Source organism: Triturus cristatus, chromosome 7, assembly GCF_964204655.1.
Source record: "Triturus cristatus chromosome 7, aTriCri1.1, whole genome shotgun sequence".
Taxonomy (NCBI): Eukaryota; Metazoa; Chordata; class Amphibia; order Caudata; family Salamandridae; genus Triturus; species Triturus cristatus.
Genome location: NC_140590.1, coordinates 629,979,278 through 630,003,805, shown reverse-complemented (window position 1 = coordinate 630,003,805; position 24,528 = coordinate 629,979,278). Strand labels below are relative to the sequence as shown.

Here is a 24,528-nt window from a genome sequence, read left to right as displayed (position 1 = left end):
ATTTCAGGAATTTACAAAACTGTTCACTCCTAGAAACCAGCACTTATTGCAATTTTCCAGGTGTAATCCAGGAAAATGTTGTCAATGTCATGTTTTCAGAATCTACAGATGTGGGCATTAGATGATACAACATTCTAAGTGAAGTAGGGGCGATCTGAGAACAGAAAAGGCGTAAATAGAAAATCGTTCAGTAGATGTTTCAAACTTATGTCACAATTCAGCTTTAGCATTTTCTAACTTTTAAGAGCTTTTTCTACAAAACCTTTTTGAATAAAAAAACTTATATGTGTATACATACCTGCCACTGTAAAGGTAAAATTGTCACTATATTGTATACGTTTTGAAAGCATGTTTCCAGCTTTGCATTTATATGTCCAATACGCACTTGAAGAATTTAGATTGTAAGTCAGCGTAGCAGGAAGGCTGTTATTTCTGGTAATCAAGGATAGGAAGATTCCACCGGTGAAGAAGGAGTACTGAATGGGAAGAGATCCTCTGTCTGAGAGACAACACAGTGTCGTGTTCCATCCTATAGCTGTCAGCGAAGTATCTGAGTAGAGCTTTGGTTTGGAGACAGGTTCTGAAAAAAACATTATTATGGGTAATGAATAGAACAAAGTTACTATAAATATATGCAATATCCAAGTTGTAGCACCCAAGTAAATATGTTGTGAAGGTGAAAATCTGCATAAAAGACCCACCTAACAAATGTCTCTTCTTGTGTCAGGTCCATTGTGTGCTACGTATGAAATATGCTATGCTTGAAAGAGCGACTCTGGTACCACCCCTGCTGGCATTACTACACTGCAAAAATTGTGCTCTTTAAAAACCTTCCTCCAAGTGTCTTCATACTAGCATTTTACTACCTCCTATTTATGCTCTGAGAACGAACACGGATGGGCAATTTATTTTCGAAACTCTGGTCTGAGAACTAGGAAACAAACTAAAACAATGACATTTTGAAAAAAACAGGTTTAGAAAGCCATATGCCTGGTAATATTGAGTACTTATGAAATCATAACACTGCAATGGGTTATTATACACTCCTTTGTGATAGCATGGTGCCTTTTCTTTTCCAATGTCCCTACCAGCAATGTTAATAGAAACGTCTGGAGAAGGCGGGAATAGTTACAAATTTGCAGTAAAGTCTGTTACCCAGATCAAATGGAACCAATCACGTTGACCACATCATAATGTGGTTCCAATGCAAATTACTGTGAAAAAGTACATTATCCTCTAATTAAATATTGAGTTATGCATATTCAAATGTTTAGAACTCCAGTTGTAATTCTTGTCTTTAAACATATCTTATTGATTTTGTTATAAGCATATATATACATGACTAACACAATCGTATTCCATATTCAGTTCGAGTAGTACAACTTTGAAGTACTTAAGCCACCAGTTACCACCGATTCTCCCTAGATTGAGGTTGGCATGTGGTGTAATCAACAGAAAGAGAACCAAACAAATTTCGTTACTGGGTCTAAGTTCCCAATACTATGGTATTTGTTGAAACATGTAATCAAACCTTCTTCTTAAGGTTGACTCAGGACACTGCAGTCCGAAGGTGTGAATCTGCAGCATATATATATTACTATGTGTGTACCTGAATCTTCCAATGGTTTGTCTCAGCCACCTTTCCCTGTTCTCAGCCTTTTGAGCTATGTCCCACACAGCTGATGATGAAAAAGAAACAATCAGGTGTTTTCATCACTAACCGTCTCAATCTGATGCAGTCCACCAGTGCATTACCTTTTCCTCGACATTTCATGCCCGCTCACAGCCCTTTCTCTACATGTATGTTCAGTCTTGTGTTCCTCAATCTCTGTTTAACTCATCCCATGCCTTCTCTGGATTTCTCAAACCCTTCTCCCCTCTCATACGTGAAGTTGTGTTCTCCACAGTTGCCCATTTCAGCACTTAGGGCCTGCATGTCATAAAGTGTGGACCCCCTGGTGACTTCCAGGACATTGCTGTTGGTTGCATTGAGAACAATGCCAAGCCTCAAAAAGTACTGTTAGTTATTTTGGTCTTGAGGCGAGGGAACAGATACAGAGAGCATACCGCTGGCTGTGCTAGGATCAACCTCCCTGTAATCTCTGTCGAAAGTTGTGGAATGTCTCACCAGTATTCTGTTAATCCTGGACAATCCCAAATCATATGATAAAAACCACCTTCATTTGCCCTACCCCTGGCTTACAGGGACTCTGCCACAGTGTAGCACCTACTCATATTTCAGGGAGTGAGGTGTGTTCTATGTACCATGGTAAACTGTAAGAGTTTGAAACGAATGTATCCTGATACCCTAGGAACTCCTCTTTATATGAAGCTCCATCAAGTTTATACATGTCCCTGTCCAGGCCAGTTGGCCATTTCTTGTGTGAACCTTCCAGTGAGTACTTGGTTAGGTCTAGGGATACTCTCCAGAGTATGTATGGACACCGTTTTCCTCACCTGCCCCAAGACGCGTAACAGCTGTAAGCCCATATGAGTGGGGATTCTCCCTCATCCAGTTGCTATGTTCCCCTCAATTTGCTGATCCGTAGACCATAGAATTAACAGTGTCCTGGAGGGAAATCATATTCTTGTGTCTGCTCTAGACATGGTATAAGGCATCCTTTGTCATAAATGGCTGACAGGATGCATAGCTTATTGCTCACGGTTTGGCAGGCATAGTCGTGTGATACCCCAAATCTACTCGAACTAAGGGAGGAAATGCTGGCCCTGCTCATTGATTGTTGTGCCACTGAGGTTTCACGTCTGTGTGGAGAATGCACTACTTGACTGTGCCAAGCAACAAAACTACATTTCCCAGGAATCATTGAAGTCATGCTGTTTATTGGGTATAACTTCCCTCGCCTTTCAGGGCATCTGTGCGAGGCAGCCGTGCTACAGTTTTCCTGCCGTGAGGACCTTCAGAATGGATTTGTGCTTTTATTTCATGATTTTGATTGTGATCTATTTCAAGTAGAGGAGAGTTTGGAATTCGGAGAAATATTTCTGAAATCAAGTCATAGTGGAAGAAAATAAAGAACAAATCTAAGAATTTGTGAGACATTTGTTTCGGTTGCCCCTGCAGTCCGGAAGTACCTACCGACCAATGTCAGGTTGAGGCCATTGCTGTATTTTTTAGCTTTGGTAAAGTTGTTCCAAGCTGTGCACTTATATTCTCCCACGTCAGTAATGTTTTCGATAAGGAATGTAAATTTTGCAGTTGTGTTTGTCTCTCTCACGTCCACAGTTCTCTGATGGGCGTTCATTTTAAATAACTCGTAGGTGACAGGAAGAGCGCCGCCAGCGGTGAAGCAGTGGAGGATCACGTTCTGTCCTGCAGCTGCAAAGGGGCTCTCGGACCACAGTTCTGGCTGTGAAACATCTGCGCCTGCAGGGAAGAGAACTCAGCATCAGTCTACATATGTGTACATACAATTCTAATAATAGTGCTGTGAAATAAAGTAAAGGAAGTGACTCGCACAACCACAACGTACTTCCTCTCTGGATGGAGTACATTAGCAGAAGTGTAAAGGGGGAACATAAATGTTGTCATGTAAAAGCAAGCATTGGCAAAGTCAAGGATTCTGGGATTGGCTGCAAGCCTTTCTTCTTTGTCAGCTCTTGTTTTGTTAAGATTTTACCTAACTTTATTGTTGAGGGACCTGCTGTGCCCTTGCCAATACAAAAAAAATTGGCTAAAAATCAAAAATTGTTTTTGGTTTCAGAAACTCACATTGCCATAGTTATCAGTGGTACTGAACAGAACTACTTTGTGTGCAGATGTGCTCCTTGTGAGAGAGCAGAAAGCTGTCACTCACAGTGAATTTAGCTAAAGGCTGAAATGGGATACCCACTTGCCCCATGCAGTATGCCGTAGTGGGCAGAAGAAAAATGTGAGTGAGGAGGGCTAGCTGAAAGCCCTTACAAGTATGTATAATACATACTTTAATTTTAGTAAAATCAAAAGGCCTTGGCTAACACCAGACCTCAAAAGCATTGAGCTTACCGGATCTCCCTGCAGAACCTGAGCATTGGCTAAGATGTATCCATCCCAGTTTTCAGGACGTGGTCTGGCTAAATATGTACATTACCCACTGCATTTTACATAGGCTCACTTATACTATCCTTAAAGAAGACAGGAGCTGATGAATATATATATCCTCTCGTCTCTCATGTGCTATGTGTACTGGTCACTGTCTCCTTTGAGTCCATGAGGCATCCTCTTAGACTAGTGATGCCGAAGACGACAAGGGCCAGTACATTTACAGCAAATGTAGCATAGTGCACACTGTAGCCCAGTGGTCAAAGTGAGCGGGATCTGAGGGGCACGGTGTGTCCATACTTTTTTAATGTAAGAAAAACAGTTGCCTTACTTTTTGTGAAAAGACAAACGTGCCGGGATGGTTAATTCCAACAGTTGAAATACTTCAGCTGAAGTGTAAGGCAGAGAAACTCCTGTGCTGTGAAACCGAGGGAGGGACAGTCCAGGGGCACCGTCAGCAGAGCACTTCGGCCCTCATAAACACATTCTTCGTTTGAAGAGCTGGTTTTGTCCCTCGCAGCCTATTTCAGAAACTGCAGGGGTGCGTGTGCTGGGGCCCAATTAAAAAAGCTGGCTACTTTGATTCCAATTCAACAGGGTTTAGTGACCGCTTTCGTCTTGACCACATTGTGTGACCCTGGGCACATTCCACTATGCCTCAGTTCATTTTCGTGCCAAAAGTTATAAGCACTCTGAAACAGGCTAAAGGCAAGTGCATAGCTCTTTATACACTTTGGAACATATTCTTGGAGGGACTCCGTCACAGAGATTCTGCAATGATGATTAACATGGTTCTGGAGTAAAATCTGTCCTTGTGCGCATTTCTCCCAGCTGTTGAATGTGCCACTGCCTGACCTCTTCACATAGGGACTACTGATAGCAATCACTATTTCTATACCACCGCCCCCTCCCAAGCAAACTACTTTTGATGGTTTATTCACAGTATGACTTAACATATTAGTACTTATTTTACCAACCTGTGAAGGATGCGAGGCTGAGCTGATCTTTCGTACTGACATGCTAAGCACATAAGCACATGTTCATGCAGTGGATGTTGGTTGCATGTGTCCAGTCTTGTCGTTCATTTTACTATTTTTACCAAGTCTCAGATTTTTTGAGTTATCAAACTCCTGGTCTGCTTCATCTGAGACCCTGAGTATAAATACAGAATCAAAGCACTTCTTATGGCATTTGGGACGTTGTGTGTGTAATGCAGGGCTCTCTCAAAATACCTTCATGGTACCGGAACTGGGAGCCTTTCAGAGGGCTGTAGGATTACAAGTTAACTGCGGTGCATGCAGCCACACAGCCCTGAGTGACTTCTCATCTAGACAGAGGGCACGTCCTACATCATAGGTACACACATTTTCCACGGGGCAAAAAAGTTTGGCCTGTTGTGTGACCGGTGGCCACATTGATGTCAGCAGGATGGCCGGTGCTGTCCATGTAAAATAGCAACCCAGGCCACTACAACGGGGAACATAACAACTGACTTGCCTCTTAGTTCACTATTTTCATTGCCGCCAGGGTTAGGGGAAGCATGAATGTTTCAAAATTCATGTTTGTAAACTATTGCGTAAAAAATACTTCTCAATGCACTGATATACTAACGTGAAATGCTTCTGCATGTTAAAGAAATGCATTTGTTTGGACATCAGACATGATTCCTACATATCATTGTCCAAAGTCTATTTGTGCCACACTTGATTGATTCACCTCGCCCAGTGCAAAGAGTTGGCCAGGTGAGTATTAAACCTTTCCCCTAAGATTAATAACATGAGCGGAGGGTGAAAAGTATCCCCTGAAACCAGTCTATGGGGGTAGAGGCATTCTCCTCTATTACACTTGATTGAGGTTCCTATTGGACCTCGGGCACTGGACTTACCCGAACTACAGCGGTAGCAGAAGTGACATCATAGGCCCTTTGGTTATCAAGTGACATCACAGCATGTGCATTTATATTATCTTTGACCCTGATGATATCACAGGAAGTGATGTAACTTGGGTGTTGGGTGGAATGGCTGTTGGTTAGGTTGCTGCAAGAATAAAATGATGAGAATATGATGCATATGAGGTTTGCACAAAACCCAGCTTCTGTTTAACCTAAGCAGTAGTTTCTCAGAGTGCTGAAACCACATATAAGCGTTTTTCCTCCAAACACTAGAAAAACTGAGCATTTGTGTGGGATCTTAAGTGCCTCACTCTTTTTTACTGTCTTCAAAGGGGGCTCCAAGATATGTCCTGGCACCGCTTCCACCTGGCTTCCCCAGAAAGAGCTGATGCAACCTCAGCAAGCCACGCTCCAGGAGTTTGCCACTATGATGCCACCTCCCACTCCTTACCCTGATGCCCCGGCACCGACCTACTATGGGGTTGATCATCCCGTGGGTGGAAACTTGATGTGGGATGAATCCATTTCTCCTCAAACAAAAATCTTTAGTTACTGAAGTCTAACTAGGGGGCACATGAGAATGTTTTTCTATTTTTGTGCTGTGCTGTGGCCAAAATCGAATAAGCTTACTATGGACTAATTATTGTTGCTACGTCAGTGCAAAATGAATTTGTTCTGTTTTTTACCTGGTGTAAAAGTGGATATCTTATGTCCCGAAGTTGTAGGTCTGTTGTTTTTCTATTGAGATAGCTCCATAACTGAAATAAGAGGCATTTCTGTCATCTTCACAGTGGCGTAAGATAAGCCCCCGCAGCTCGCTCGGTGCAGGCTTGGCCCTCAAGCTCCAAGGGGCCTCCTCTGCAAAAGTAGTAGGTGGTGGCCTGGGGAGGAGGCCCCCTCCGTGTACTTTGCAGGGGGGCCCCCTCAACTTTCGATACGCCACTGTCAAAAGCAATGAACTAGCAACCTATCAACATAAGATATACATTTGTTATCTGCATGTTATACTATGCTATTTGAAGGAGACATATTAACACTCTATAATGTTTTATGAGCCCAAACTGTGACTAGACAAAACACATCTCTCGGAAATTTGTTGGGCACACAAAAATCCCTGCTGCTTGTGCCTTAACCCTATAACATATTTTCAAATGCAGCCTCTTTGTGACCAATTGAGTAAGCCAAAACAGATTTACTGTCACTTTGTGCTTGTTGCCAAATTTCTTTGATGCAGAGTTTTAAAAAAATAAACCTATAGGTTTACTGTCAGAATCCACTTTTCATGACTCGACACTCGTGACTCCACCGCATTTCAGCTATCGCAACTTAACCCCCAATTTATGTGTTCCCGGAGTCACTTTTTTTCAGTTTCAGCACTGATGTCAATTTATGTAATTAAATATTTAATTTCTGAATGTTCTTTTTATTTCTTACATATAGTAGGCGTAGTTTATGCCTCATTTTCAAGTTTGACTGTTTTTTTACTGTAATGATTTTGTGGAGCTTTACAGAAATTAATTGTTGATAATGAGGATGATGACCTTTATTCCAAGCTGTTGCTTTGTGTGGCTCTATTCATAACAAATATATTGTGCCTGATTTAACGAAGGACACTAATGGTGCCTGTAGGAAGGTGGAACTTTCTGGCATAGGTACCTCCACTTTTTGCCGATTGTCAGTGTGTTTTGGCTGTAGTTCACTAGGATACTGCTAACCAGCATTACAGTGGCAGTGCTCTCTCCTCTAAAGTTTATGCTACGCACTTTGTACACCCCCCCATTTGGCATACTGGGGTACCATTATAAGTTTATGGTACTAAGGTACCCAGCGCTTTGGTACACCAGGGGTCTCCCATGGGCTAGACAGGTATTATGCCACCCATGGGAGCCAATGCAAAGTGTGTCTTCAGAGCTACTTTTGCAGTCTGTGTGAAATGGTGCTAGCACCTTTCACTTTGGAAATAAGGTTTCCCTTATATCCCTGTCACTGCACTTTTAACCTATAAGTCACCCCTAAGGCAGACCCTTTTGTCAAAGGGAAGGGTGCATGGTTCTGTGTGGGTACCCCTGCATGAGCAGAGGTACCCCTACACACCCCAGACTCAAATCTCTGGGCTTTTCAAGTGTGGGGCAGCCATTATAAGGTATGTAGTGGACGCTGACATGTCGAGATGTCCAACTACATTATGGCTGCTCCAAACCTGGTCATGATTAGTATCAAACATGTTGGGATCATGCAACTACACCGATTCCAGTGTCAGTTGCATGATACCCTGTACTGGGGGCCTCCTTAGAGGAGCCCCCTACCTGTGCAGCCTTACACGGTCTGCCTACCAGCCCGCGCTGCTGTGGACCCTAGACAGTGTTCTGTCCCCCTGCTGATGAGCTTAACTTGGGCAGGGGAAGCTGATCAAAGGAGTTCCTGCGAAGGAGAGGTCGAAGGGCACATTTGGTGCTGTCCTTGCATTAATCAGTTTTGCCTAGTTCAGAAGCCCTTGGCTCCTGCTCTTGTGCAAAATTACACAACGGACAGGGTGTGTCCACCCCTCTGTCCAGCTCCTTCTTAAGGTGGTGCCCAGAGCTCCTCCAGGTGGCCACTTGATTCTGCCATGTTGACTCTTGGCCCCTGGGAGCATCTGACTGGCTAGGCCAGCTGAGTAGTGTCCCAGACCCCCCCTCGCCCCCGATAGGTGGGTCACCGCTGTAGAGGTCCTTACCCCTTTTAAGGTAAGGGCTCCCCTGAGGGTGGGTCCTACGATTCGTCCCGACAACAACTTAAAGATCTGACTGCCTGTCATCTGAAGACTGTTCACAGACTCTTCTGCTGGTGGACACTGGAACTCTGCTGTTCTTCAAGCCAGGACCAAAGACAAGACTGCACCCGGTGAGAAGATTCCTGCTACATCTTCGTCCCTGTGCTTCTTAGAGTTCTGCAACTCCATGGTCGTGCATCCTACAAGTCACCAAGGGCTCAGCCTGTTTCTAAGCCAGAAGGAATCTCCCTTGAAGTGAAGGAGCGGTTTTCTGACCCTGTTATCCCACGGACATCGCCCGGCTCTGAAATACAAGTGATGGTTTGTTGGTTCTCCAGAAACCTGACCAGTCTTCCCTGCAAGTTGGGTGACTGTAATCCCTCTCCAGCCAATGTGAACTGCCTTCCTGTGCACTGCGTCTGTTTGCTGTTGCTAAGGCTTGTTGGCTCTCTTCACAAAAGATCTTCAAGCTCTAAAAAGCCCCAGCCTCCAGCATTGCAGAGCTCCAGGAACTATGTCCTGCCTGCATCCGCTGCATCGTGGGCCTTCATCTCCTGTGTGCTATTGAGGTTTCCCTGGGACTCCCTATGCCTGCTGCCAGAGGGTTCTCGAGGGAGCTCCACCAATTCCTGCTGGCTTTCCTGCATGCTGAGGGCGTCACCGACTTACCCTTGCTGGACTGCAACACAGCATCTCACACGCAATATGTCATTTGTATTTGCCAAGTCTTGTTGATGCACCTGCCAGCCACTGACCTTCCTGCACTCGTCGCCTGGCTTGGGACAGCTCGTGGAAGGCTCCTGTGCTCCTGCATCATCGCATGGGCTCCACAGCTGCTGCTTCAACCTCACTGTGCTACAGCAAGAACCAAAGACAAGGGCTGGTATTGTGCTCCTGTGCCTCATGGTCAGCTCCGGGTGGTGTGGACTCTGTCCCCTCTGCTTTCAGGTTCTTCTCATCTGGATTCCATGTTCTCGTTCCATCGGCCTGGTCCACGAGACTCTGTAGCTGCTGATCTTCCATGAACCTGCACTAGCATTTACAGGTGGTTGGGACACTGCTATATCCCTATATACCTGGGCTTCCTGGTGTAGGTAACCTGATTCCTGGGTTATTCATGGATGGGGTGGCTCTCCAACCTTCCTTCATCCAAGTGGGTTTTTCGGGGTCCTTTGGGAAGGGTCATCGAACTTCAAAAATCCAATTGCAACTTACCCTGTGTTATCCTATGGACGTTTGACCTGGTGTACCCACTCTGCACCCAGGCGCCTTGGGGTACCTGGCTACTCACCTTGGGTGGTTCCATGCTTCCCCTGCAGTCTTCCATCTTTGGGTACTGGTCCTATTTTGGTATTTACCTCACATTCCACTATTTTAGTATATGGTTTGGCTCCCTAGCCGGCCCCTATCAGTTTTCCTATGCTACTTACTTATTTCTAAAGTATTTTTTGTGTGTATTTGATATCTCTGGGTAGGAGATATACCAAGTTAGTGTCTAGTGTGTGCTAATAAATACAAAGTATTTTTATACACACCTGGTGTTTCTTTCTTGTGTGAAAAGCTTACTGACTGGCTATAGTGGTGAATGCACCTGCTTTACATCCTCCTTAATAAGTCTTTGCGGCTCTCCACAGCAACCCCTTGAGAGCTTTGGTTTTCAGGGATCTAAACTCTATCACTAAAGTTTGCCTGGACGCAGTGCACAGTGCCCCACCAATGGTGGACACTGTATACTGAGCCAGCCTCCTACAGTACCTCTGTCCAAAAAATTGCAGAGGTCCAGTCTAAACCTCCTCGGCATTACAACCGCCTTCTTACAGAGTTTGGAAAGGTGACAGACCCAAAGCAGAGCCACAGTCTCTCTGCTATTAGTCATGTTAATGCCACCAAAACTCTGAACACACTGGACATCCCATCTAGGTATGCTGGCCTACTACCATTTCAGTGGAAAAACTTCCCTGCAAAGCATCCAAACAAACCATGCTGCTCCTGCATAAAAAACTATTCAAATGTTCCTGGTGTGTTGGTAGAAAACTCCCTGTCCATAAGGAAAAATCTTAATCTGGATAATGGAAATGGACTCCAACTTTGGGATGAGCGGTGACGATGGCAGCACAAAACGAGATGTAGTCATTGTCAGTAGCGCCTGGTGTGTGGGTCTGGGCACTTTGTAGCTTGTTAAGGGAAGACGTTTTAATGTTATTGTATAATGAATTGCAGTAATCCAATTGCAAGGTAACCAGAGTGATGATGACGGATTGGCCGAGTTCCTTTAGAATGTATCGGAATATCTTCATCAGGGTCCTGATAATGAGGACACAGGTGCTGGTGGTATGGCTGAGCTCAGTGTCAAATCCCAAGTTGTTATTAAAGATGCCGCCCAGGTTTTTGGCAGATTTGACCGGACTAGGGAGGGCGGGGGAGGGGTCCGCAGGCCTTTAGCCACCAAGCATTGGACCAAATGGATTCCTGCTTGCCAAACACTAGAACCTCAGTTTTTTCTGCATTAAATTTTAGTGCATTATCTTTCATCTATCTGCTGACACTAGTCATGCATTGGTTGAACTTCTCTGCCACCGATGTGGGGTCCTTTGAGATGGAGAAGATGATCTGGGTGTCATCGGCATACAATAGTAGGTGGAACCCAAAGGAACGAACCATTTCTGCCAGTGGGGCCACATATACATTAAAAAGGGTCAGCCTCAAAGACAAGCCCTGGTGCACTCCACATGGGAGGCTAAAGGCTTTCAAATGGTTTGGCAGTCGAATTCTACTGCGGGTCTGTCAAAATCTAAACTTCACTGAAATTCTTTGTAAAGTCTAGAAAATGCAGATTTAAATATCTGACTTTTCCTCCTTCACTCTTCTGAAATTGAGTGCAGGTATTTGTTAAATAACATATTGCAATGTTACAATTATTTTCAAAGACACACACACACACATAAAAAAGACACTTGCATCTTTTTTATGAAGCTCCCAAGTGGGCCAAATCCCGGGGACAGTGTTTATTAATTATGCAGGGGGTGCACACGCAGCACCGCCACCTCCCCAGGGCAAACAATATTATTGTGCTGTGGGCCCGCACACCCCCACTGCAGTCCTGGGGACCGCCACCTCCCCAGGGCTCAAATAATATAATGGAGGGGGTCCGTTGTGCCCCCGACTCCGGGACCACCACCTCACCGGTTCTAAAGTAAAAATTGAAGAGGGGCTGCGCTTCCCCCTCTTGGAGCCAAAGATGGCCCTGGGGACTGCCCACCCCTGGGGCAGAGCTGTTTGCCATGACTTGACGCCAAGCCATAGCAAGCTGTGCTCGCTTTGACCAATCAAGCATAGATCATGCTTTCGCTTGGTCAAAGCGAGCACAATTGTTTTGACACAAAGGGACCTGCATGTTAGCAGATCCCTCTGTGTCAAAGCAATGCCGGCTCCTGCAGGAGGCGGGGAGCCGGCAGGGACCACAGGGGACTTTAGGCTCCCCGTGGTCTCCAACACTAGAAAATGGGTGCCCTGGGTGGCCTGACTGGGCCCTGGAGGATGGCATCCCCGGGGCCAAAATTGGCCCGGGAGGGGTGCCGATCGGCCCCTTGCCTTTACATTTATTTAAAATGTTTTTAAAGCAAAAGGTCGGGGATGGGGTCCCCGGGGCCAAAATCGGCCCGGGAAGGGGGCCATTTGGCCTCCCTCCCTTTAATTAAAAAACACATTTAATAAAATAAACAAAGATATATGTATAGAATATGGTCAGGGTATCTCAACACTGACCCCCCTTTTTGCGTTTTCCTAGATCTGCAAGCTTACTTGCGAATTCACACTAGGGACCGTGCTGAGCCCCGCGAGTGGACTAGCGGATCTATAAAAAAAATTTTTTAACTCCTGCGCTTTGTTACTAATCGGCCCCCAGGTGGGACAGGTCCAGGGGGCATTACTGTTTATAGGAGTGGGTGCATGGGCCCATCCCTCCCTCCTGGGGCTTACTAATGCCCTGGGGACCACCACCTCCCTGGTGCTTTTTTCAAATATATGGGTGGGAGGCTCGTATGGCCTCCCCCGTTGCCTCGGAGACAGCCACTCTCCCGGGGCTTATTTTTTTTTATAAATGGGGGGCTCTTGGACCCCCACAGCCCAAGGGACTTCCACCTCCCAGGGGCTTCTATTTCTATTTTAATTAATGTGGGGGGCTGCGCAGACCCCCCCCGCGCAGCCCCGGGGACTGCCACCTCCCCAGGATTATTGTCAAATTAAATGCGGAGGGCCTTGCGGCCCCCCCACAGCCCAGGAAACCACCACCTCCCCGGGGCAATTTCTAAAAAAAAAGTGGTGGCCCACACAGCTCTCCTCCTGCAGCCATACATGGCCCTGTGGACCGCCACCCCCCCCCCCCCCCAGGGCCAGCTCCTGGTATGTCCTGAGGAGCCCACCCCCGGAACTTCACAGGTCCCACCAAGCCATAGCAAACTGTGCTCTGCTTTGAGCAAGCGAGAGCATTTTCCTCTCACTTGCTCAAAGCGGAGCACAGTTGCTTCAACACACAGTGAGCTGCATGTTAGCAGCTCCATATGTGTAATAGCAATACCGCCTCTCGCAGGAGGCAGAGAGCCAGCAGGAACCGTAGGGTCCTTCAGGCTCCCCCACGGTCTCCATCTTTGGTGAGTGGGTGTTCTGGGTGTGACTGGGGCACCCACATTAGAGGCGGGGTCCTGGGCAGATGGGGTTCCCGGAGCCAGAATCGGTCCGGAAGTGGGGACATTGGGCCCCCATCCCTTTAATGTTAATAGTAAAAAAATGTAAAGGCCTGGCCCCAGGTGATGGGTCTGGGGCCCAAATCAATCCAGGAAAGTGGGGCCATATGGCCCCCTCCAGTTAAAAAAAGACTGCAGTACTGGCAAGTCGCCGGAGGCTCTGCCCCATTTCTCAAATACTCTGCAAACACACCTCCTGTCGCACTGCTGCTTGGGGATGATGTCCCTTGATGCTGAGTGTCCTCGGGGGCCAGGAACCCCTTCTGTTACCTCCAGAAAGTACCACACAGCAGAATTGTTGAGAGGTCTTCGGAGGCCATGCCCCCATCCTCCAACACTCTGCAAATGCAGCTCCTGGCACACTGCTGGTTGGGGGATGAAATCCTGTGATGAACTCCTCTGGGATGCTGGGGGTTTTTGGGGCCCAGAAGCCCTCCTGTTACCTCCAGTAATTCCGACCCAGCAGGATTCCTGAGAGCTGGTCAGAGGCCCTGCCCCCTTTTCCCACCTCTGCGCAAACACGACTACTACTTAAAAGAACATTGAAATTCACTAAAAAAAAACAAAGGTTACAGGGACATTATAGTTAGGAAATAGAATTTGAAAAACCTTAAAAATTCACTTAAAAAACCAAAGGTTACAAGGTCATTATAGCTAGCATATAGAATTTAAAAAACCTTAGCCTTAGAAATTCACTGAAAGAGCAAAGGTTACAGGGACATTATAGTTAGGCTCAGATTTCCTTCATACAAAACCAGTGAAATTCAGCAGTTATAGTTACCTGAGCTAACTATAACTTACGCCCCCACAATGATCTGCTTATGACCTCACATATTACATCACTCATCACACGGTCAGTGGCATCACTGATGACATGTCAAATGGCATCACTGAGGACATCATCCACAGAACCACTCCCACCCCATACAACCACTTGTACGCCCACTCACACACCCACTCACATACATATTCACAGACCCATACCAGTACTCACATACTCACTCACTCCTCCACAGAGGCACTCACACACCCACTCTCTCACTCATACAGCCATTCACACATCCATTCACTCACCCATACAGCCACTCATATAACGAGTAACTAGCCCGTACAGCCACTCACATAGCCACACACTCACCCATACAGCTACTCACACACCCACTTACTTACGTGCCCAGTCACTCACACACCCACTTACTCACCCTTACATTCTTTTAACACAGCCACTCACTCACCCATACAAGCACTCACTCACACAACCACTTACATACCTATTCACACAGCCATACAAACACTCACAAATCCACTCACTCCCACATACAGCCATTAACACAGACACCTATTCTCAAATACAGCCACCCACATACCAACTCACTTTACCAAACACCCACTCAAACAGCCACTCACTCACCCATACAGCCACTTACACACCAAGTCACTCGCTCATACAACCATTCAGACACCCACTCACTCACCCATTCAGCCACTGACACACCCACTCACTCACCAATACACCCACTCACACAGCACCTCACTCGCCCACACATCTACTCACACATCCACTTATACACCCATACAGCCACTTACACACCCATACACACAAGGATACAGTCACTCACCTAATATATTTTGGAAGTAGTATCACTTAATAGTAGTGCACCTAGTATACTAATTTAACTTTTGTAGTAGGTTACTATATATGTTTAACACCCATTACTCTTAAAACCACTTACACTCAGTTGATGATGTCATCAGTGATGTCATTTGAGATGTCATCAGTGATGACACTGAGCATGTCATGAGAGATGTAATATGTGAGATCATAAACTGTGCATTGTGGGGGTATAAGTTATAGTTAGCTCAGGTAACTATAACTGCTGAATATCACTGGTTTTATACGAGGGAAAACTGAGTCTAACTATAGAGTTCTTAGTGACTAACTTTGCCACCATGTTATTCTTCAGCTCCATGAGATGCAAAAAATCTGCAAAGAAAGTCTTGTAATTGCTTTGATTGGTTATTATTTTGTAATCTCCAAAAGCTAATCTACTCAGCTTCCAAAGACCCTCTTTGATAAATGTGACTCAGAATGTGGGTATCAACTGTCAATCACAGCACATACTCTGTGGAATGTGCAGTTAACACAAAGAATGCAGAGGCAAAGAACAAATGACATGCTTAATGCAGCTAGTAATCAATAATCTCAAATGCTTTTGCTTTTAAATAAATATACCAAATCACAAATCCTTATTCCCTGCTTTTGCCTGTGAAATCCACACATTACAAAATGTAAATATCAGTCAGTATGAATAATGGGAGTATCCTGCACAAATGCTTACTTATTTTAACATTACATATATTAATTCTGCTGTGCATGTGGTCCAACAGCAGACCCCCTTACGTTCGCAAACTACAGACCTGTTTCACTACTCCCGCTGCTGGCTAAATCTTTAGAAGCAGCTATAAACAAACAGCTGAGCCATTATCTCGAAGTGAACGAACACCTAGACCCTTCGCAATCAGGCTTCAGACCGGGCTTCAGCACGGAAACTGCAATTCTTGCGGTCATAGATTCCCTGAGGCTAGAAATGGATGCCGGAGGATCAGCTATTCTAGTCCTCCTAGACCTCTCTGCGGCATTCAACACGATATCTCATTCCAAACTAATAGGAAGATTGAGATATTGTGGCATTCAAGGGCAAGCCTTGAAATGGCTTCAAAACTTCTTGGTAGAAAGAAACCAAACAACCATGCTAGGGCCATTCAGATCAAGCAAACATGGGCTTGATAAAGGGGTCCCTCAGGGTTCGTGCCTAAGTCCTACCCTGTTCAATCTTTATATGTCTCCTCTTGCCAAAATTGCTGAATCCTGGGGTTTTGAGATTATATCATACGCGGACGATACCCAACTTATTTTTAAAATCAACCCCAATGCATCTGCGGAAAACCTACGTTTCGCATCAGGAATGTCTGCAATCTCCAATTGGATGACAGAGAATCTCCTCCAGTGGAACCCTAGTAAGACGAAGATCCTATTAGTAGGCAAAGCCTCTCTTTCCTGGTCTACAGAATGGTGGCCTAAGGACCTGGGCTCGGCCCCAATCCCGAAGGAAAGCGTGAAGAACTTAGGGTTCACACTTGACAAGGCACTTTCCATGAAAGATCATATTGCCACTATCACTAGCTCCTGTTACTATAGCCTGCGACTGTTGAGAAAGATGCTTCCGTATCTCCCCACCAAGCAACGTAGAACGCTAGTACAGGCCATGGTGATCTGCCGGCTGGATTACGGCAACGCGATGCTGGCCGAACTCGCCTCTTCCCTATTAAGGAAATTGCAGGTCATCCAGAACACGGCTGCCCGAATGATACTTCATCGCCCGGCCGGCTCACCTTCAGCTCCCATCTTATCAGAACTCCATTGGCTTCCTATCAGGAAGCGGTCCCAGTTTAAGACCTGCTGTCTCACGTACAAAGCCCTAAACGGCTTGGGACCTAAATACTTGACTAATAAATTAATTTATAAGACCTCGACCTTCAACTTACGGTCCAACGCCATGGAATTGCTGAAAACCCCCAGAATTCGCCTTGCCCGCTCAGGAGCTAAGTCCTTCTCTAGTCTGGCCCCGCGCTACTGGAATGCGCTTCCCATCGCTATCCGGAAATGCCCATCCCTCGCTACATTAAAAATAAAATTGAAAACCTTTCTTTTCCTGGCTCCTTAATGCATAACGGTGATGCTCTTCCCCTCCTTTCTCACCCTCAGCAACGAATAAAGCAAGCGCCGAGATGCCCCCGGGTGATTCGCGCGCTATATAGGTCCTCATAACATAACATAACATAACATAACATGTAGTCAATAAATAAGCTGAATATCAACATTAATTAAATACTTTGCCATGGTCATGACTCATCCTGAAAAGATTTTTTAACAAAACTTCAAACATTGCATGTGTAACTCAATCCATTGTTCAGTGATGGCTGGCATCTATACTGAGGATGGGGAGGCGGTCAAACAAAATAAAAAAATTAAAAAATACCTACCGATCATGAGAGACGACGTACTCCTCACTCCGACGTCTTCTGCTGGGAATGCAATGCAGGCCCCAGCAAACTCCCTCGACCAATCCAGGCCTGCTCACATACTGTTAACCAGCATGTGAGCAGTGCCCTGATTGGTGGGAGCGGTGGCTGTACCGCTCGTAAGGGTACTGGATGCCTTCAACTTTAAAGTGTGCCTGTGTGGTTGGCCATCGAAGACTGTCGGGCAAAGAGACATGCACACTTTTAACGAGTGCAAAGGCAGTCCTCTGCCCACCACTCCTCCCTGCTCACTCAGCGGGCCCAACCCTGTCCTGAAGCTCTGTTCAGGACGGGACGATAAAAAATAACATGGTAATCAATTATCATTTTATTTTTTATCTCTGGGGCTGTGGGGGGCACACAAGTGTGTTGACGCTTTGATGCTCCTCCAGTTTCATGGAGGAGCTGACCCCGCCGTTGTTGTATGGTAATTACTGGTATTTGTGCTTGCCCTTCAACAAATTAAGGCAATAATGAACCATTGTAAACAGAGATGTCATTATGCTCATTTGTTCTGTCTTTTGCAAGACATATTGTGGTTTACCAAAACTGTAGAGGGGCTTGGAGCCTGCCCACTGCTTACCATTGGTTGGCTTTCTTGTCACTCTAATTTGCCTGCTTCATATATGTGTCCCAGCATGTCAATCTTGTGTTTGTTGGAGCATTACCTCTTTACCATGTTTGTTTGGCTGGCATCTCTGCTTCCACTGCTTGCTTTGCGAGCACTATCTTTTTATTATCTGTAAAGCAGAAGTGCAGGTGTTTTTGAGCTATCTCCCTCGAGTACATCTCTTACGCTGAACTTGTGTTGCTCTTTTTGTTGTCCTGAGTGCTTCTACCCATGTATACACCCATGTGCATCTCCCTATTGCCTTCCCACGACCTGTGTTACTCCCCACATCCTCAACCTCCTTTTCTCTCTGCGCTGTTCCTTGGCCCCCCACCTATGCCCTCCACGCTGTTTTCCTCCTTCTTCTGGGGTTGCCTTCCCATAACGCCTGCCCTTTCCCATGTTGCTTATGCCTCCCTCTGACACTCGCGGTGTTGCTTCCATGCTTGCCATCCACACTCGTATTACATCTGCTCTCCCATTGCTTCCGTTCCCTCTCGTTGCTTTAAAAAAAAAAAACACTTTTGTATCACCCTCATAATAAAATAGAAATATGCACACAACAATTGTTATTCGTATGGTTGGCCCTTCTCAAAGATCCTATTAATAATTTCCAATCTCATAAATGCAGGATTATTCATGCGCCACCACATTTTAAGCAATCACTGTGGCAATAAAAAAACAGGCTTAAAGTAAACCTCATACATCATCCTCTCCAAAAAGTAAGCTCAGCGGCACCTAGTATATCTACTTTCAATAATCGATATAATAGCAGAGAGACCCTCCCTGTAGTGAGCCAGCCGGCCACTATAATACAGTGTTTTACTTTCACCCTCCCGGCCGGGCGCGGACGGGAGGTAAGAAATAAAGGGGCGACTTCCGCTCGGGGTCGTCTCACCAACTGTGTCCTGAGTGTTTGTGTGCACTCCCAACATAGGCCATAACCGATAATTATACAGGTCACTCACTGCCACAAAGCCCCGCACAACATTGGCGACGAGGGGGTGTCCAGACCTGCGGCGTGTCTGCGGTACTGCAGAGAGCAGGTATCCGGTGGGAGCAGTGGTGGTGTTCCATTCCCCGTGTCTGGTGGGGAGCAGAGGTCGGCGCTTCATCGCGCAGACGTTCGGCGACCGATACGCGTGTTGGCGGTGACAGGTGAGAAGGTGCAGGCACGATCGAGTGGGAGAACGCGTCGCTCACGTGCAATCGTGCACCGGCTGCAGCAAGTGGAGCGGCTGAGCCGGAAGCAGCTGAATAGACGTGAGCGCGTGTGCGCACCCAAGCACTGGAGGAGGCACGTGTGTCCCAGGAGGCCCAGGGAGATTGCAAGCCCCCACAGCGTGCTGCAGTGTGCCAGCAGGGCGCATCATCGAGAGGCTGACAAGTGGGCCTCACAGCTACGTTTGCTCACTGAACAAGGCCAAACAAGCACTGGCAGATCCTGCCTGCGCAGCACCGCGGTGGAGAAAGTGGATCGGGTGGCTAGAGAATTACTTTCAAGCAATCAAGGAAACGGATGGTGTGGTTAAGCGATCTACTATGTAATGTTGTGCCCCTTACACCAGGTGAAGTCCCCCACAGAATACAGGAGTCGTGGTGGTGGAGTTGAGGGGTATTTATTACAAGATATAATCATCAGCAGGAGCGCCGGTACGGAGCTCCGATCCCCTTTCGAATCGGCGCGCTAGTGCCGAATCCAAGATGGCCGCCGCCGGAAGTCCGGTGACGTCGCACATCGTGAGAGCCGCGGACTAGACCGCAACACCACATCTCCCTCCTTTATAAACACAACGTTCCATGTTCCCCCCATGCCCGTGCACAGTCTTACTTGTGGTCCAGGCTGAACTCTTCGAATCTTCGTGGCAGCATTACTCTCCTCCCGCAGCGTGTTCTCCTACCTCCTGTGCTCGCGGTTGATCGAGTTCAGGACCACCCAACTCTGTCTCTGTCGCTGTCTCTTGGTCTCTAAGTCCTGGTGTCTCTACTCCCCCTCCTCTCGGACTCCAGGCCTCTTGAGGGAAGCCTCCCGCTTCTTCTTCCAGTCTTCTCCTATCTCCCTTTGTCGCCGGTGTGGACCTGGTTTTGTCCATGTTGTTCAGTTCCGTTCTGTGCTCTGTCTCCTCGGCCCTGGTACATCTTGCCATACGATCTTGGGCCCATATCTTCCCGTCGCTCAGTAAGGTCGATGAGGAGTAGGGTTCCACAACTTGGAATGGGGGCGTGAATTTGCTGTCCCCCTTTCTCCCGGGTGTTGGGAGCTTCACCCTAACCCACTCTCCTTTTTCCAGTGCGACTTCCTTAGTGTTGTGCCTTTAGTCATAGTAGTTAGTGTACACGGCTTGCGCCTTCTCCAAGTTCTTGCGCACCACCGCCGGTGACCAATGGCTCTGCACGGTGAGCCTCTTCCATGCCACGTTGTCTCGGGTGAACGGTTCTCTCCCTCTCAGTATTCGGAACAGGCTGTAGCCTGTGGAAGAGGGAGTTATCCTGTAAGCCCATAGCAAGCGCTTAAGTTCCTTCTCCCAGCTTGCCCCTTGTCCGATTGCCGCTTGCACCGACCCCATGATTACTCTATTGAATCTCTCCACTGCTCCCCGCGGGGTGATAGACGGGGGTGCGTCTGACCGTTATCCCATTTCTGTCCATGAAGGCCTCCCATTTGGTCGACGTGAACTGCGGGCCGTTGTCGCTTAGGATTCCCTTGGGGATTCCTTCCCTGATGAATATGTCCGTAAGGAATCCTAAGATGGTGTCTGTCTCCGCGTTCTCATCTACATGGATTTCTGGCCACTTCGAGTACCGGTCCACGACTACGGTGAGGTACTTCTGGTTGCCACTGGCGTCCTGTATGGGGCCTAGGACGTCTATTGAGATTTCTTCCCACGGATTTTCCGGACACTCAAAACGTCCCAGTGGTGGACGCAGCATCCTTTGTGTCTTGTCTGCATTGCTGCACTGTTCGCACGCCCTGATGTGTCGTTCCACCGCGAGGTCCAACCCTGGCCACCAGTAGTCCTCCTTCACTCTGCCCTTCGTTTTCACGATTCCCAAATGGCCTTCGTGGGCCAAGGCCACCACTCTAGGTCTCAACGCCATCGGAGGAACTACCTTGTTGCCCCTGAACAGGAAACCTGGGTCGTCTCCCAACGACAGTTCTTCTCTGATTTCCCAGTACTGTTTGAGTTCTTCTCCGAGTAGCTTCTTCTCCGGCCACCCTTGCGTCACATACGTTTTGACGGCCTTCACCTTCTCGTCAGCCTCATACTCTTCTTCCCACTCTTGCCTGCTGATGGCTTTCTCGTGATCGCCCATGAATGCCACCGCATACTCTGCCCACTTTTCTGTGCCTTGTGTCTCTGCCGATTCCTTCGCTGCTGCTCTGCTTAGGTAGTCTGCTACTCTGTTCCTGGTGCCTGGTATGTACTCCACGTCGTACACGTAGTCGAGGAGTCGTAGCGTCATTTTTGCGATCCTCGGTGTTGCGTGCTCATGGCCGTTGGACGTGAGGACTTTTACCAGCGGTTTGTGATCTGTTCGCAACAGGAATCTGCCTCCCCACAGGAACTGTCGGAACCTCTCTACCGCCCACACCACGGCCAGCATCTCTTTTTAAATCACGCTGAATTTGCGTTCATTGTCCGCCAACGTGCGGGATGCGAAGCTGATCGTGGCTGCCGCTCCTTGTGCTGACTGTTGAGTTAGTACTGCGCCTAGGCCTTGGTCGCTCGCGTCTGTGGTCAGGATCGTGGGAGCGGTTGGGTCGAATCCTTGAATGGGCACCGCACCGCATATTTCCTCCTTCATCCTCTCGAATTCCTGCTGTTGTTCTTCCTTCCATGCAAACGCCGTCTTGTCCTTCAAGATCGACCTCAGGTGGTGTGTCTTTGACGCGAAGTGGTATACGAACTTGCTGTAGAATTCAGCCATTCCTAAGAACGTCCGTACCTCCTCCTTGTTCGATGGTGTGGGTGCGTTCCTGATAGCCGCCACGTTTGACGCCTTGGGTTTTATGCCGTCCTGGCCGATTTCATGCCCCAGGTACGTGACACTCTCCATTCCGAACCTGCATTTGTCCCACTGGGCTGTGAGACCATTATGCTTGAGTACTGCCAGTACGTCCACCAGCTTCCGGTCATGTTCTTCCCTGGAGGCTCCCATCACTAAGATGTCGTCCTGGAAGTACTGGATTCCTTCCATCTTGTTGAACAGGCGGTACATCAATTTTTGGAACACTGCTGCAGCAGAGGCCAACCCAAACGGCATCCGTAAGAACTTGTAGCACCCAAACGGCGTTATGAACGATGTGAGATGGTTGCATGATTTGTGGAGCGAGATCTGGTGGTATGCGGACGTTAAGTCTACCGTGGAAAACCACTTGGCGCCCTTGGTCTTGGCCAGCATCTCGTTGATGCGGGGAAGAGGGAACTTGTCCACCACGATGTTTTTGTTGAGCTCCCTGAGGTCCACACACAACCTCACCTTCCCGTTCGGCTTCTGTGCTACTACTAAGGGGGCCAACCATTCCGCATTGTCGATGGCTTCGATGATCCCGTTGTCCTCCAGCCTCCGCAGTTCCTCTTGTACTGCCTCTCTGGTGCGGAACGGAATGTTCCGCACTTTGTGTGACACCGGTCGGGCTCCTTCCTTCAGGTTTATTCGGTGCGTGAATTTGGTTAACTTCCCTATATCATCCCTGAAGACTTCGGGAAACTCCTCCTTCCACTGCCTTGCTCCCACTCCAGTGTCTTCCTCCATCATGAGCACTTGAACACGACCTCCCGGGTTCAATTTTATCCCAAGCTTCCCTTGGTCCCTCCATCCTAATACTGATGGCCCTTTTTCTGCCACGTATAGTTTCCCTTCGCACGTTCTACCCTTGAACTCGAAGGTTAGAGGGCAATACCCGACCATCGGTATGGGTTCCCCGGTGAATGTCACGGGATGGATGTCTGTGGGACGCAGTTGGTGTGTTGTAACTGGTTCGAAGTCCTCCTCCCATATCTTCCTTCTTATGATCGTGTAGGGGGAACCCGAGTCTGCGACCATTGTAACTCCCACTCCTCCGATGTTCATGTCGCATCTGGGTTTCTTGTCGACCGCCCCGTCAATCCCTAATATCTGATCCTCTATCATCAGGATCTCTTCTTCGTCCTCCTGGCTTTCCGCTTCTTCCTCCTTGCCCGTTTCCTGTGCCACGTACTTCACTTGCTGCCTCGGCGCTTTCCTTCGGCATACCCTTTCGTAATGGCCCATCAGGCCACAGTACGTGCATTTGGCCCGGAACGCTGGGCACCCTTTGTCGTTGGCGGCGTGTCTATTGCTGCCGCATCTGTAGCACGTGTTGGTGCTCCCTTGTCCCTGTACTTGCTGTTTCGCGCCCTTGGTCGTGGACTTCCTGTATGGTCGCGTGCTGTGTTGTTCCGTCGCTGCTTGACCCTCGCGGTTCTTCCGTTCCTCTATCCTGCACACCGCTTGTTCTGGGAGACGGTCTTTCTTCGCCACGTATGCACACCTCTTGGACAATTCGGCTTTCTTTACCATGGCCACCACTGTCTTGAGGGGTTCGTCGCCATTGGCCCACAGCTTGTCTTGGATGGACGTGTTCACCGCATGCATTACTATTTGGTCCCTGATCAACTCTTCCTGGAAGGTCCCAAATTTGCACGTTAGGGCCAGCTTCTGTAACGCCGCCACATACTGGTCGATCGTTTCCCCTTTATGTTGCGCTCTGTGGTAGAAGTTGTACCTGTCGACAGCTACACACACGGTCGGGCGGTAGTGGGCATCCATATCGTCGATCGCGTGCTGAAACACATCGTCGTCGTCCGTGGGCCGCACTACCTTCACCAGATCGTCGTACACTCTCTGACCTGCTGGGCCCAAATGGTGTAAGAGTATCCTCTTCCTGCGTGTGCTCGAGAACACTGCGCCGCCTTCCCCCTCTAAAGCAAACAGGTAATTCAAGAAATACCGCTTCCAGTCCTCCCACGGCATCTCCGGGACCCCCGCCTTCGTTAGGAAGGGTACTGGGTTAGGCAACCCGGTCGATGTGGCACTCATCTTACTCCCCGCCTCCGTCCGCCGCGTCCTTGGGCTCGAACTTCTCGACGCTACGGTGCCGTCGGAGCTCCCTTCGCCTGGGTCGTCGTCTCGGTCGGATTTTCCGCTTCCCGCGTGTCTTCCTGTGACCCCCGCCACGGTGCGTGGAGTTGCCTGGCCACGTGCACTCCCCCTGGCGCTGTTCCTTACCGCCGGGCTGCTGCTGTCCTGAACCAGGCTCGGATGGGACCCTTCCGTCCTGATGCACGCCCTCTGCCGTTCTCCGTGACACTGCCGCGCTCCTGCCGGTTTGGGTTGATGACCGTGGGTGTAGACAGCGTGCTCACCACGTGGCACTCACCCTGGAGG

General features: G+C 48.0%; 1 protein-coding gene across 1 annotated transcript in view; it reads right to left on the bottom strand.

Annotated features, from left to right (window-relative positions):
- MILR1 (mast cell immunoglobulin like receptor 1) overlaps positions 1 to 24,528 on the bottom strand; it is a 204,818-nt gene that overhangs the window by 145,179 nt on the left and 35,111 nt on the right. Inside the window, exons 3-4 of the mRNA XM_085617242.1 lie at positions 3,098 to 3,385; positions 299 to 580 (exon numbers count right to left, since the gene is read on the bottom strand). Coding sequence (XP_085473368.1) covers positions 299 to 580; positions 3,098 to 3,385 — 570 coding nt within the window. The remainder of the gene's footprint in view (positions 1 to 298; positions 581 to 3,097; positions 3,386 to 24,528) is intronic.